This window comes from Chaetura pelagica, unplaced genomic scaffold (assembly GCF_000747805.2).
Source record: "Chaetura pelagica isolate M959 unplaced genomic scaffold, ChaPel_1.0 scaffold185, whole genome shotgun sequence".
NCBI classification, from domain to species: domain Eukaryota; kingdom Metazoa; phylum Chordata; class Aves; order Apodiformes; family Apodidae; genus Chaetura; species Chaetura pelagica.
Genome location: NW_009953207.1, coordinates 711,069 through 725,252, shown reverse-complemented (window position 1 = coordinate 725,252; position 14,184 = coordinate 711,069). Strand labels below are relative to the sequence as shown.

At 47.4% G+C, this 14,184-nt stretch overlaps 1 protein-coding gene across 1 annotated transcript in view; it reads left to right on the top strand.

Annotated features, from left to right (window-relative positions):
- Positions 1 to 1,704: 1,704 nt before the first annotated feature.
- The window catches only part of JAKMIP3 (Janus kinase and microtubule interacting protein 3), a 31,501-nt gene continuing 19,021 nt past the window's right edge, over positions 1,705 to 14,184 (top strand). Inside the window, exons 1-5 of the mRNA XM_009997538.1 lie at positions 1,705 to 1,839; positions 2,775 to 3,272; positions 9,867 to 10,082; positions 11,665 to 11,784; positions 13,471 to 13,617. Coding sequence (XP_009995840.1) covers positions 1,705 to 1,839; positions 2,775 to 3,272; positions 9,867 to 10,082; positions 11,665 to 11,784; positions 13,471 to 13,617 — 1,116 coding nt within the window. The remainder of the gene's footprint in view (positions 1,840 to 2,774; positions 3,273 to 9,866; positions 10,083 to 11,664; positions 11,785 to 13,470; positions 13,618 to 14,184) is intronic.

Below are 14,184 nucleotides of genomic sequence, written 5' to 3'. Positions count from 1 at the left end.
TCCGTAGTGATTTGACTAAGCAGTGTTGCTATAAGAGAAGTTCATTCAGAAGGTGTACAGAGTGTGAAAGAAACACTGGGGAAGCATCCCTGTTGTGGGCTGGAGCACATGGTACCTCCATCCCACTGCTTCAGGGGATGCAAAGCCCCAGGACACAGTGTTTGCCCAGAATTTCTTGCTATCCTCACGTTTCTGTTAATCAAATCTGCTCATGCTATTGATGAGCTCTGAGTTAAACACTGCCCAGAGGAAGAACTGACAGCAACCTGAACACCCTCCTACTCGCTTGTTCAGCACAGAGTGATCAAGTGCATGACACTAATTGACTGTCTGCACCAACAGCCATGAGAAATTAACCAAATGAGGAAGGAGAAACTGTGGTAACTTCAGCCAAGGTCACACCCGTGCAGACAACTCGTAAATCACAGGGGTTTCACTTGATTTGGAGAATAGGGTGTTTGTTTATTTTCACGTGGAAGTCTGTCAGAGTTTTCTGAGCCATAGGGTGGATGCAGCATAAAAATGGTATTAACCTAAAAAACCACCTTTATCTGTCTTTGTCTCAGATTGCAAATTCTTTGGAGTGAGTTTGTATCTTGCTCCTTGGCTACCTGTGCCTATGCTGGCATGTGAGGTCTTTTTGACAAGGAGATGAGTTTTCAAAAACTCTTATCCCTCTTTCCTTACTAGTGCTTATTGCAAAGGACCCTCAGGTTTCATTGGTAATGTGATGTTTTAACTCTGGCACAATCTCTGTGGGCTTTAATTCTGCTCACCCATTCCAGAACACTGCTCTTTGTGCTTGGGCAAAGGCTGCTGGAGAATTTTGGAAAAAAAAAAAAATAGATCAGCAAATGAGTGTAGTTTTTAGTGCTGTACTTAGTGTGACAGTGACTGTTTCACTGATGAACCTGAAGTTATCATCATAAGCTGTGTGTATTGTGTCGTTGATGACTGTTGGGACTGATGGGTTGGCACAAACTCTACCAATGCATGAAGCTGGTGAAGCTGGGTCCCCTTTTGCCTGGTTCTGCACTGTTTAATAGAGTGAATTTCCTTGTCTCAGTTGTGTTTGTTTAGATTTATCTGGAAACCTGGTAGTGTAAGTAAACTGCTACATTGTCACCAGGCTTAGATAATCATATACAGATCTAATTGCTGTTATGGGAAACTGCTGCCTTTGTGTAATCCCTGCTTGCCTCTCTAGCTTCTCACTGTTTTTATGACTTTTATTATTTTCACCATGGATTTCTGAAAGATATTTGTAGAAAATTGGACATGCCTTTTCTTAAAAGTGCCCTGCAAAGAGCACAGGGGTGCTCTGCCCACGCCGGCTTCCCAGCTGCCGTCTCATCTGTCACAGTGCCAGGGGAGGGTGTTTGGGCAAACCTCCCGAGCACCCACATCCCCCTCATGTGAATTTCAGTGCTAATGCAGCAACAGAAAATGCTCAGAGTTTGTGGTTTAGGCCTTTTGCTCTAGACAGGTGTATAAGAAAATGCCATCAGACGTGACCAGGCGCCCAGCCCTGGCTTCATCCAGGGCAGGGCCCCTTCAGCCAGCTGATGGTGCTTCCCAGAAAGGTGCTGTGTGGGTGCATCGTGGCCTGCCGGGCTCTGACTGCTGCTGTGTTTTCCCTCCTTGCAGGCGAGTGAGAAAATGTAGAGGGCAGAGCCGGGCCGAGCCGCCGCTGCTGCCGGCGCCATGTCCAAGAAGGGCTCGGGCAGCCGCGCCCGGGCGGAGGAGCTGGACGCCTTGGCTGCCCTGCAGGCTGCCAACGAGGAGCTCAGGGCCAAGCTCACCGACATCCAGATAGAGCTCCAGCAAGAGACGCCCGCAGCTGCTCCTCGGGGGGCTTGGGAGGTGCCCGGGGTACAAAAGACCAGCCCTGGGTGGGAGAGCCCAGCAGGGCCGGCCTGCAGGCAGCACAACCTGCTGCTGCCACCCAGGAGGAGGTGAGCTGGAAAGCTCACAGGGCTACATGCCAGCCAGGCTGCTGGACAACAAGCACCTGCTGGAGCGGGTGGCACCGTGGTGGGCTGGGCTGTCCACGTCCTGCTTTCTCTTGCTGCAGCCTTGCCCAGTGAGTATTCACCTGCTTACGGGGGTGGCTGCACAGAGGGCTTTGAGTGCAATTTGTGTTGTTAAGAAACTCACTTTGAGTCTTCTCTTTACACTGATTTCATTTGGATTTTATGCCTCAGACCCTCCAGCCTGGCTGCTTACCGTTCTCAGCTCTGCCTCCCCCTCTGACTGCCAGAGGCTCAGGAGCCCCAGGCTCACCCTGAGCTTTGAGGGAGCAGCAGCCGATGCAGCTTGAGCTTCAAGAGCTTTCAGCCATCCCCTTCAGGCCTCTTCTCAGTGAGGGCATGAAAAATTTATTTGCTTTTCCCTAATCCTTCAAATTAGTTCCTGCCGATAGAGTTTGGGGTTTTTTGGCCCCAAAATGCTAATAGAGACATGCATTGCCATGCAGGGACAGAATTATATTCTGCATGTTTCCATTAATTTGCGTCATTATTAGGCATTGTAGACTATGAATCTGATGTTTAAAGAAGCTTCTAGAGGTGTGTGAACACATATTTAAATAGAGCATTGTTAATCCTTTCATTTTGCAACAGCATTTGCAGTTTTAAGGCTGGGGACCCTGTTTTCAGGCACAGACATAGAGCCTTAAGGCCTAATTTTGTAAAGTGATCCATGGCATTAATGATAATATCGTGATTTGTATTAATCATTGTTGATTAAAAGTACTTCTTTGTTTTCCCTTGTAGGTCAGCAAGTTGGAAAGAGAGAAAAATCAGGAGGTTAAGCAGATCAGAGAGCACGAACAGCACAAGAGCACAGTGGTGGTAACTGAGCTTAAAGTCAAACTTCATGAAGAGAAAATGAAGGAGCTCCAAGCTGTTCGAGAAGCACTTCTGAGGCAGCATGAAGCTGAACTGCTTAGAGTAATAAAAATTAAAGATAATGAAATCCAGAGACTACAGACCCTTCTCAATGCTGTACGGGATGGGGGTCCTGACAAGATGAAAACGGTGCTGCTGACAGAGGCAAAGGAGGAAGCCAAGAAGGGGTTTGAAGTTGAGAAAATAAAAATGCAGCAAGAAATTTCAGAGCTGAAAGGGGCTAAGAAACAAGTGGAAGAGGCTTTGACTGTGGTCATCCAGGCTGACAAAATTAAAGCTGCAGAGATAAGGAGTGTGTATCACCTGCATCAAGAGGAAATCAGCAGAATTAAAAGGGAGTGTGAGAGAGAAATTCGTAGACTGGTATGTGTTGCTGTCTGCATCTGTGCTTTAACTGCAGTTATGTGATTTATAGTCAGTGAATGAAAGTTCAGTGCTGGACTTAGATGAGTGAATAAGGAGAGGTGTTCAAACTCCTGGAGCTCACTTCAAATCTGTTTGATGTTTGCTAGTAGAGATGGCAAAATGATTTTTAAAAACAATTAGGATGCTTGGTAAGGAACTTTTTTACCTGTGTCAGTGCCCATTAATGCTGTTCACATTTCAGATGCCAGGAAGAGGCTTTGGGTTACTAGCTGGTTCAGGGAATTCTGTAACACAATTCTGTTTCTTGGCCTCTGATTGCCCACCTTTTGTTCCTTACTGATCCACCTTGGTCCCTCCTTCCCTGCCTTAGTTCCTGTAAGCACTCCGTGATGAGCTTTACACAATCATCAAATGGATGATGCTGCTTGGAAAAGGGGAGAACCCCCTGCAGGTGGGAGCTCCCTCTGAGAGGGGAAGTCCTTGCATGAGAGCCTGCCAGGCCACTGATGCTCTCTGGGTTTTGGGACAATTTCTTCTCCACTGTCCCCTCAGTGGCCTCACGACTCACAGTCTGGTGAGAGTGCAGCTGATCTGCAGAACTATCCCTGAAGTGCTGCTGCCATGCCCAAGGACATGGGAACAAACATAGCACCCATATTCTTGTGATGTGCAGTTTGGGCTTTGCCTCAGTTTTGAAGTTACCACCTCTGGGGTTTGCCACGCTTTTTGTAGTATTCAGTGTCTCAGAGTAAACTCATCTGTGTCTATTCTAAGTTGTTATCCCTTGACTGTTATCCAAATCCTAAAATAAATTTGAAAGCACATGATGAGCTGACAGACCTGCTCCGAGTCAAAGCATGAGGCTGCAGCTCCAGCACTGGGGGCAGGTCTGGGCCCCTCACTACAGGAAGGACACTGAGGGGCTGGAGCGTGTCTAGAGGAGAGACATCAAGCTGGGAAGGGGTCTGGAGAGCAAGTCCTGTGAGGAGAGACTGAGGGAACTGAGGATGTTTAGTCTGGAGAAGAGGAGGCTGAGGGGAGACCTCATTGCTCTCTACAACTGCCTGAGAGGAGGTTGTAGGGTGGTGAGAGTTGGGCTCTTCTCCCAAGGGAATAATAGCAGGACCAGAGGAAATGGCCTGAAGTTACACCAGGGGAGGTTTAGAATGGAAATTAGGAGGAATTTCTTTAGTGAAAGAGTGGTCAGGCCCTGGAACTGGTGCCCAGGGAGGTGGTGGAGGTACCTCCCTGGAGGTGTTCAAGAACCATGTAGATGTGGCACTTCAGGACATGCTCTAGTGGGCATGGGTTTTTTTTGTGTGTTGTTGGCTTTTGGAGGGGTGTGGTTGTGTTTTGGGGGTTGCTTTTTTTTGTTGTTGTTTGTTGGTTCATGTGGGTGAGTTGTGTTTTCTGTCCCCCCAGCCCTGGTTGGACTGGGTGATCTTAGAGGTCTTTCCCAACCATGAGAGATTCCTGGCAGTGCAGCCCTGCAGGTCCCACCCCAGGGCTGGCACAGCCCCCCCGTGTCCTCACAACCCCCAGCCCCTGATCTGGCACAGGGTGACAGATCCCTGAGTCAGAGCAGGGGGACAGACCCTTCATTGAGCCATCTCTTCTCTTAAATTTTAGGCTGCGTTTTCCCCCTCATGTGTTATTGTAACTTACAAAGAGGATATTAAAACCGTTTATAACAAACTCATCTATTGATACTGTTCTAATATCCTGCAGTGTAAGTACTTTCTTCTCCAAACATGCATTACTAGATGCATTGATTTAATGCATCAGAATGAAAGGATGGCTCATGCACATCCTAAATAAACTTGCTGCATTACATGAGAAGTCCACACTAATGGCCTCTAATGTGGGAGTTATAAAATAAACACGTTCTTAGTGATAAGGTACAGACTGGTTTGAGGTTATATTTTCTGAATTCCCTTTGAAAATCAAACTTTTTTAAAAATTCCTGCTTGAAAGAATCAGATTATCTAACTGTACTAATGAAATTACATGATGCCATCATTTTACCAAGCCCTGAGTGCTTCCTGAATGACTTGAAGCCCTCTCAGCTCCATGGATTCCACCTTAACTGCTTCCAGGGGGAGCCGCAGGCTGCTGGCACCTTGCAGGGAGGGCCCTGCCATTCCCACTGGGAACGGCTGTGCTGCCTTGTAGGAGGAAAGCTCTTCTCTTTGTGAAAAGGAGGCAATTCTCAAAACACTGTTACTGAAGATGGAGCTTTTTCCCTTTCTAAGATCAGGGCCATCAATGAATTGTGCTCATTGAGCCTTCTAGGGGCTGCAGGAGGCAGAGAAGCGCAGGGTGTCCCAGCCTGAGCAGCTCCATCCATCCCTTGGAGCCATGGGATCACACCTCAGGGAACAGCTGGGGCAGATACCCAGCCCCTGATGGAGACACCTCAGGATGTTAAAAGCTCCATGATCGTGTACGATGCTTCATTTAGTACTTTTAATCAAAGGAGGAAACAACCTTTGAGCAAATGACTATTTCACACCTAGAGAAACAGTGCCTGGGGTTTTCATTCAGCACAGAAAGACAGCTTGTACTCATTTGTGTTTAACTTTGTAATTATGTGAAGTCCTTTAACATAAAGCACATTTCTGAAGTTATGTACCTCTGATAGGAACAGTTTTTTTATTTCCAAGTCAAGTCCATCTGTGCAGACTTAGCTTATGGAAAATACTTCCATACATAGTCAGACAAAGATTGTTTTAAAAACATGAGTTAGTAGGAATCCAGTATTCTCCTTACAAATTAAAACTAGTTGTGTTTTTTTTTCATTATTGGACAGACAAAAAAACATTTGTTGATGTCTCACTTTGTTTAGACCTTTGAAAAGATGTTAGATGGCCCTTAAAGCAATAGGTGTGGCAGGAAGCTCCAGCGCTGTGCAGAAAGGAGCCGTCCCGCCGTCAGATGTACTCCAAGCCAATTGGAGCTGGTTTGGGTCTGCAGCATCATCCACTTCTGTGTGGTTTTGCCAAGGGAGATGCAGGGTATTTATTCTCAGGGTTTCAAAGCAGCCCTCTCTGCTAGGAGCCTGTCTGTTTTGTTGAATTACTGCAACTTTGCAGTGAAATAGTCGCATGAAACCAAACCCAGCGCCAGTGAATGAGCTTCCTCCTGGCCAGGCTCCTCGGGAGAATCCCATCACAGGTCTTGGTGAGGGCAGGGCTGCCCCTTCACCACTCAAACCAGCTGTGCCTACCTGTGTGCTCTGCTGATCTCCAGCAGCAGAACTCAATCCAAACATTCTGGTGGTCACAAGGAGAGCTCCAAGCGCAGCTGCCAGCGGGCACCCTCGGGCCAGGACCCGACACACAGTGACCAGTGAGGGCAGAGGGGCAATATTTGCAGTTTTGCACTGCAGGCAGGCACTTGCAGATTGTAACAGCTGGCAAAGTGTCCTCTCTCTTTAGAAACAGTTCCTCCTTGGTATATACCAAATAAGAAGTTGAGCTATTTATTCAGGTTATTTTTCAGGTGCCAGGGTAGCTGTTACTTGTTGGTGTCTGTGGCTTTGGACTGATCCCATAGAGCAGGACTGAGCAGCTTTCTGTTCTGTGAACAGCATAGGAAAGGAAATAACGTGTTTGGCAAAACTGTGTTCACGTTACTCTGTCCCTGTGTTCTCTGTTTGCACGTGTGGGTGAGCTGGGCATGTCTGTGCAGGCTGAGCATGACCTTCCCCAGAGCAGCAGAATTTGCCCAGGAAAACGGAAGGAAAAGGAGGAGGAAGGTGAAGCTGAGCCTGACTGTGTGGGGTAGAGGTTCCCTCTGTGTGCCAGGACCTGTCCCCTGGGGTGGTGGCTCTGAGGGGTGCCCAGCAGCTCTGTCCCCTCTGCTCCTGAGGGCTGAGGCCAGGGTAGGTCTCCTCACATGTCCCCGTTGCTGGCTCTGACACCAGGTCCCCGGGGAGCGGGTTTATTGCGGGGTGGCTCCAGGGGAGACCACGTGTGGGTTTTACAATCGTGATTAAAAGAACACATTTAAAAACAATCCCCGGGTTTCCACCCAGCTGCCTGTCAGACCTGCTCGGGATTGCACTGGGAAGCACAAGGAGGGACTAACAGGTTTAACTTTGCCTGGGATCACGTTTGTATATCAGGCATCAGCTGGGCTGCGGGGCCGGCTGTTCATTACTGCTCCCGCATTAATATTCACCCCGAGTGGAGCAGCCGGCTGGAACTGCCGTGGGAACAGGCACTGGTTGGGTGCTGCACACACTGACGAGACCCCCCGAGCTGGGGAGGAGGAGCCCCCCAGCCCTCACAGGATGGGCTGGCGGGTGGCACAGCCGCTGGGGAGCCCGGGGATCTGTGCCTCTTCCAGTGAGTTCCACCTTCTTTCTTGCCTTTAGGTTTTCTCAGTGTTCCTAACGCTGGGAAGAAATGTGCTAAATAATAATTTTCAATTAAGTGTTTCCTTTAGTTTGATCTACTACTGCAAGGTTCCTGTTTAGTGCTGGGCTGTTGTGCATGTTTCAGAAATGTGAATTGAATCATATGCAGCAAAATGTGAACATTGATGTTTCCTTTGTTGTTTATGAAGATGTTGGGTAGGGGTTTTTCCTGGAAAACAAACCTTTGGTGAAATACTGTGAAATGTTTTGTGTTTTCTCCAGTTCATTTGTTTATCCTAATTTAAAGTGTTGCCTGTGTTGTACTGTCTTTGTTTTCATACAGGTAGGGATCACCTACCCAATACCCTGCTTGTTTTAAACAAATCATCATTTGATGCTGTGCTGCCTTTTCATCTATACATCCATTTAGATTTCCACCTGATTAGGTGTTTAGCAGCAGGACCTCGGGGGGCATCTTCGTTCCATTCCAAGTTAGTGGGATGTTGCCTTAATGGAAATTGTGGAAAGGACCTTTAACAGAGTTGCAGCCAAAGTACATTTGATTTTACTAGAAGAATGGGAATTTTGCTTGACCTTGGGACACAGTTCCCATGCAAGTAGTTAGGAGTTGTCCTACACTGTCTTCTGGCAAAGACTGGCTCTTCCCTGGGGCTGGTGTGGGGTCTCTGTGTGTCTGTAGCCTGGCTCTCCCCCCCACAGCTGCCACCCCCGGGGAGGGACAGCATGGCCCATCCTGCTGGGCCCCCTCCCACAGGGTTTATTTCACAGCCACAAGCTGTGATCACGACCCCCCCAGCCCAACACATCCCATGGAAATCATTCCCAACACGGGTGCTGGGTGTCTGTGAACTGTCATCACTTGCCTCCTGCCCAGAGAGGAAAAGAAGGGGCTGGTTTTGCAGTTATTGGGAAAGAAAAGTGCTTCGAGTCATCTCTTAATTCACAGTGTCATTTTTTCCAGGTTCACAGGCAAATCTATAAAAGACAGAAGTATCCAACAGTTCTCACGAGCCAAAATGTTCCTATTTCAAGCAGGCATGGTTAAAAAACCTGATCACTTAAATTAAATGTGTAAAGTCTTGTAAACTTCTGCCAAAAATGTTACTCACATATACTGTTTGAAGCTGGACCAACTGGCATCTTAGGGGATCTATCTGATTCCTTCATTTCCATGGAATCACAGTCTGTAAGCACACTTGGCAGCCCTGTGGTGTGTGAGGGTGATTAATGCTGGATGTTCATGTATAATGTATGTGTGTGCAGCCCAGCTGGGAAGAGTCTGGGAGGCTGCTGTGGTGCTGTGCATCCTCACAGGCATACAAGGAGGGTTTGGGCTGTGCTCTGAAATATTTCCTGATGAGGCAGGGCAGAAGCCATCCTCATGGCTCAGCTCCACAGAGAGGGAGGCTGCAATTCCACATCAGCCCGTGGAAAAAAAATCTGGGTGTGCTTTCCCTCAAAAAGTATTCCTGGAACAGCTGGAAATTCAATGTGCCTGATCACACAGCCATGAGGATGGCTCCCCGAGCTCAGCAGGAGCAGTGCAAGCAAAGAGGAGGGCTCTGGAGATAGCTGCACATTTGTCATTTAAGCACTTAATGATACTGCATAATGTTGATCATGCTTAAGCAAAACCTTTCATGGAAAGGGGATAATTGAACAAATTTCTCACATGGGAGACTTCTGGGAAAAAAACTTGTAAAAATTTGTATTCTTTCTATATTTTGAAAAGCAAAAGGTTATTCAGGTTTTAGTATTTTTCTTTTAAAGTTAAGATTCCAGCTTTTCAAAAGGTGATGTCCGAGCAAAATGCTGCAAAATCATTGAATTGTTGGAGTGAACTAATCCAAACTGTGATGTGAATATTGGGGTTTAAATTTTTTAAAAGTTCTTCTGAAATGGTGCTGAGAACGTGGGTTATTTCCCCAGCACTTTAGTGAAAGAAAAAGTTCCCGCTGAAAAGAGAGACTTTATTCTGGGTGGCCCCCAGAAGAAGGCTGCTCTCCACGAGCTGGTGAAGGGGCTCAGCTGGTGTGTTCTCTGTGCAATACTGGTGGCTGTTCTGTTTGCAGGAGGGTGGTGGTGTGTTTTCCATGTCCAGGGCTGTCAGCTCTGTGCAGCTGCTCCCTGGCCGTGTTTGGGGTCGTAAGATGCTCTGCTGTTGTCACGCTGCTGCCTGCCTGTGTGATTGTGTTCTGTTCTCCTTGTAGATGGAGGAGATTAAATTTAAAGACAGAGCAGTCTACGTGCTGGAGAGAGAGTTAGGGGTTCAAGCCGGGCATGCTCAGAGACTGCAGCTCCAAAAGGAGGCTTTAGATGAACAACTTTCCCAGATCAAAGAGTCTGATCGGCATCTGAGCAGCCCCAAGCGGGAACTTCCTTATGCAAGTGGTGCAGGAGACGCTTCAGATCATTCGGGAAGCCCCGTAAGCACTTTCACGTGGTTTCACCTACAGAAACAAGCAGACAGAGAGTGACAAATCGGCACAAAGTGACAGAATCTTGATGAGCACACCTGGGAGCAACAGCTTTCCCATAGCCAGGCAGGGGAACCCTGAGGCACTGGTTTCTTGCTCTCATTTGTCAGCCAAACCTTTGAGATCAAACCTTGCTATGGGAGAGCTTTTGCTTGCTTGTCATTTCATTTTCTGGTTTGTTTGGTTTTCTGAGCAGGGTGAATTTTTTTCTGTTCTTTTTCCTCTTCTTTTCCCTCACTGTACCATCCTTCTGCCGCCTGCCTTGATTTGACACTTTGACACACTTTCTGCCAACAAATGATGCAAATGCATTTCTAACCAAGTCATGTATGTGTGTGCTAGGCTTTGGGACCTGCTGCCAGCGGGGCCTGTGAGCAGATGTGCAAGGCCAGTGTGCAAAGGGAGGAGCTGGGGAAGGCACTGGGTGCACGGAGGCGCGGGGGCCCCGCGGCCCTGCCGGCTGCTCTCGCTTTCAGTGGGCCAGGAAGTGAATTAAACACCTGCTAACCTGTTCCCTCCTACTGCTTTTCTACAATGCAATGTCCAGAACATCAAATTTGAGTCACCTTTTCACGATGTAACTATGGCACCTTTCTGCTTTGGCTTTAATTTGCTTAACCACTCCCTCCACCCCCCGCCCCAGTTCACTGTCCTCATGGATCTGACCTACACAGATTTTCTTCACTGCTGATTCTCATCAAGATTTCTTTTGCAACAGCCTTAATTTTCTCAGTAGAAGTGTAAATACTTGTACATGAGCAAGCCAATCTCTTCTATTCTTTGTCCCAAGCCTCTCCTGCACCTGTTGAATGAGGAACCCCAGACCTCCCCAAGTGCCACCAGCTCGGCCAACACTAATTTGCTTGTTGCCATTTGTACTCAACTTCTGCCAAAGAGCTGAACAAGTCCTAGAGAAGGGGAAAATGTCTGTCACATTTGTAAACAGATGTAACTTCTCTCTGATTCTGAACGAGGACACGTCTGCCTACATTTCTATTAATTTATAATTTGATTTAGGCATTTTCACTCAGACAAAGTGCTACCCCTTTGGCTTTATGCGTGGCCCTGTAGAGCCCAATAAGGGCCACAGCTTTATGGAAGAAAAGCTAATGCAATGGTATAATTGCATGGATTTTCCCCACGTGTACTTCAGTGTTTTTGATATCACTTCCCTATACCAAAGTCCTCAGAGTGGGTACATGCCTGCAGCACTCAGTTCAGCAGTGGCATGTGCTGGAAACATTGCCTTAAGTTTTCATGTTTCCTTTTCCGTTCCCAAGTTCACCATTTGTGGATTTGTATTTGCATATACATACTTCTGCATTTGCATACTTTGTTACATTTTCACTCCTAACTTTCCGTTGGTCTCATCCTGCAGCTGCCAGTGGTCAGTGAGGTTACGTAGGGGACACTCTGCCCTGTCATGCTTTGAAATGCTTGGATGGGGGATAAGGAACAGTTTGGGCTTGGAAAAATATTGCTACTGCGTGTGCACTTACGAGCAGTTATTTGCAGTTGATCTTTGTTTTAGGAACAGCAGCTGGATGAAAAGGATGCCCGGCGTTTCCAACTGAAAATCGCCGAGCTGAGCGCCATCATCAGGAAGCTGGAGGATCGGAACGCGCTGCTGTCCGAGGAGAGGAACGAGCTGGTGAGGGCGGCTGGGCCCTGCCCTTCCCTTCCCCTTCCCCTTCCTTTTCAGTAAAATATCTCATATTCCATGTTTAGCATAAGACAGGCTTTTTTTTTTTTCTTAAACAAATGTAGTAGCTGCAACTTCTGTAGAAGGGCTTACAGTAAATGGGTTTGATTTAGATACACTACAGCGACAGCAGCCTCCATCTGCAGCTGACTGGGTACTTGCCTCCTTTCTCCTTGATTAACCCTAATTAGGGCAATGAGATATCACTGGAATTGCAGCTCTGAGGACAAACAGGGGAAAACCCAGTCCCTGCTCCACGTCCCACCATGCAATAGCCTTCATATGGGTCTCATGGTCTCACATGGGAAAAATCTGCTGGGAACATCTTTCCTATCAGCTTTTTTATTTTTAAAGGTGAATCAGGACTCTTTACCACTTTCTGTCCCTTTAAAGTCCCATAGGTTTGAATGGAACATTTTAAAAAGCTTCATTTTTTTTCCCCCAAAGTCAAATGGGAGAAAACAGTAGCTGGTTACTGTTGTTTCTCTTCCCTTTCCCTTCCCCTTCCCCTTTCCCTTCCCTTCCCTTCCCTCCCCTCCCCTTCCCTCCCCTCCCCTTCCCTGCCCTTCCCCTGCCCTGCCCTTCCCCTGCCCTCCCCTTCCCTTCCCCTCCTCTGCCCTCCTCTTCTCCCTTCTTCCCCTGCCCTCCCCTTCTCCCTCCTTCCCCTTCCCTTCTCCTTCTGTCTTGCCCAAAGTACTGAGGGGCTTTCCCCTGTGCCAGTGGGACATCCCTGCAGGACGAGCTGGCTCCTCACAGAATCCTGAAGGCTGGAAAAGACCTTTAAGGCCATCAAGTCCAGCCTATGACCAACACCAGCACATCAGCCAGACCGTGGCACTAAGTGCCACCTCCAGGGACGGTGTCTCCAGCACTTCCCTGGGCAGCCCATTCCAGTTCCTCCTCGCAGCCTGTGTTGGGTGGGGAGCCACATCACACCCATCTGTGTTGCTCTATGCTTGATTTATAGATATAAAACCATTTATTGAAAGAGAAGATTTAGTACCACAACCTGGCCCAAAAGCAACATGCCCCAGACTGAAATGCCCTGCCTTGTCTTTCGTGAATACTGGATTCATACCATTTTAGCACAATTTTGTCTCACCAAGCTCTGAATATTTCAGCAAACAGCTTCTCAGAATTTGGTCATCTGTCACTGTGTGGCTTATATTGCAGTGGGACAGATAAACCTCAGGAGAACTAGTGCCTAAAAATCCTGTTCAAAAGGACAAAAAGGAAAAGCTCCAGAACAAGAGGCTTGAGTATTTTAAGTGGCAAATATGAACAAATATTAAAGCAACACAGAAGAGACATTAATTTCATAGCAGGTCATGATCCTAGGATTCTGTGATCCTTGCTTAGGTAGCAATGGATTTTTAAGATGGCATTATCTGGAGTTGGGTTTATTTATTTTTCAACATGAACACGTTTGCTGCTCGGTGCACTTGTGGCACAGATGGAATAGATCCCTCAGGAAGGAGGAACCATCTGCTCCCCAGTGGAAAAGACCAAGAGCTTTTGATCCATTCTACTTCACATTAGGAGAAAATGCTGCTAGTGTGATAGTTAAAGAAAATTACTCATTTATTTTATGAAAAAGAAACACTCTGGAGGTGTTATTTATTCTTTTTCTTTCAGTTAAAACGGCTTAGAGAAGCTGAAAGTCAGTATAAGCCCATTTTGGATAAAAACAAACGCCTTAGTAGGAAGAATGAAGAATTGTCACATGCCTTACGTCGAATGGAAAACAAACTGAAATTTGTAACACAGGAAAACATAGCAATGGTAAGTGTGTGTGCTGCAGGGACTGTGGGGCTGGGTGCTCACAGGGCTGGTGGAGCCAGGCACCATCCCAGACTTGTAACTTTGATAGGGAACTTCCCCCTTTCCAGTGCTTGCTGAGGTGCTCTGGGACTGAGTGGTCTGTGGCTGGAGCACGTTTTGTTTCATGCAAAATGTTTGATTTTAGCATTAGAAGGAATAGTTCTGAAGAAAAGAGATGGCATGAGCTATGCACGTTTTGATCAGGGGACTGCTCAGCCACTGGCTGCTCAGCTCCCACGTGAGCACACATCACCCCACTTCTCCTTGGACTTTTGTACCAGAGTCACCTTGTAATCCTTAGGAAATCAGCATTTGTGGCTCTTTCCTGTTCTTTCAGTTGAATATTGTTAGTAGGCAATAGCTGGTGGGAGGTAACTGTGCTGCTGCAGATCAACTAGGAGAACCTGGAGAGAAGCAACATTTGACCCAGCTCTCTGGGTTCCTTCTCCATGCAGAGCAAGCCCCACAGCTCCTGGCACAACTGAGCTGCTGCTTGCCCCTCTTTCTGGGGCAATAGCCCCATTCCTG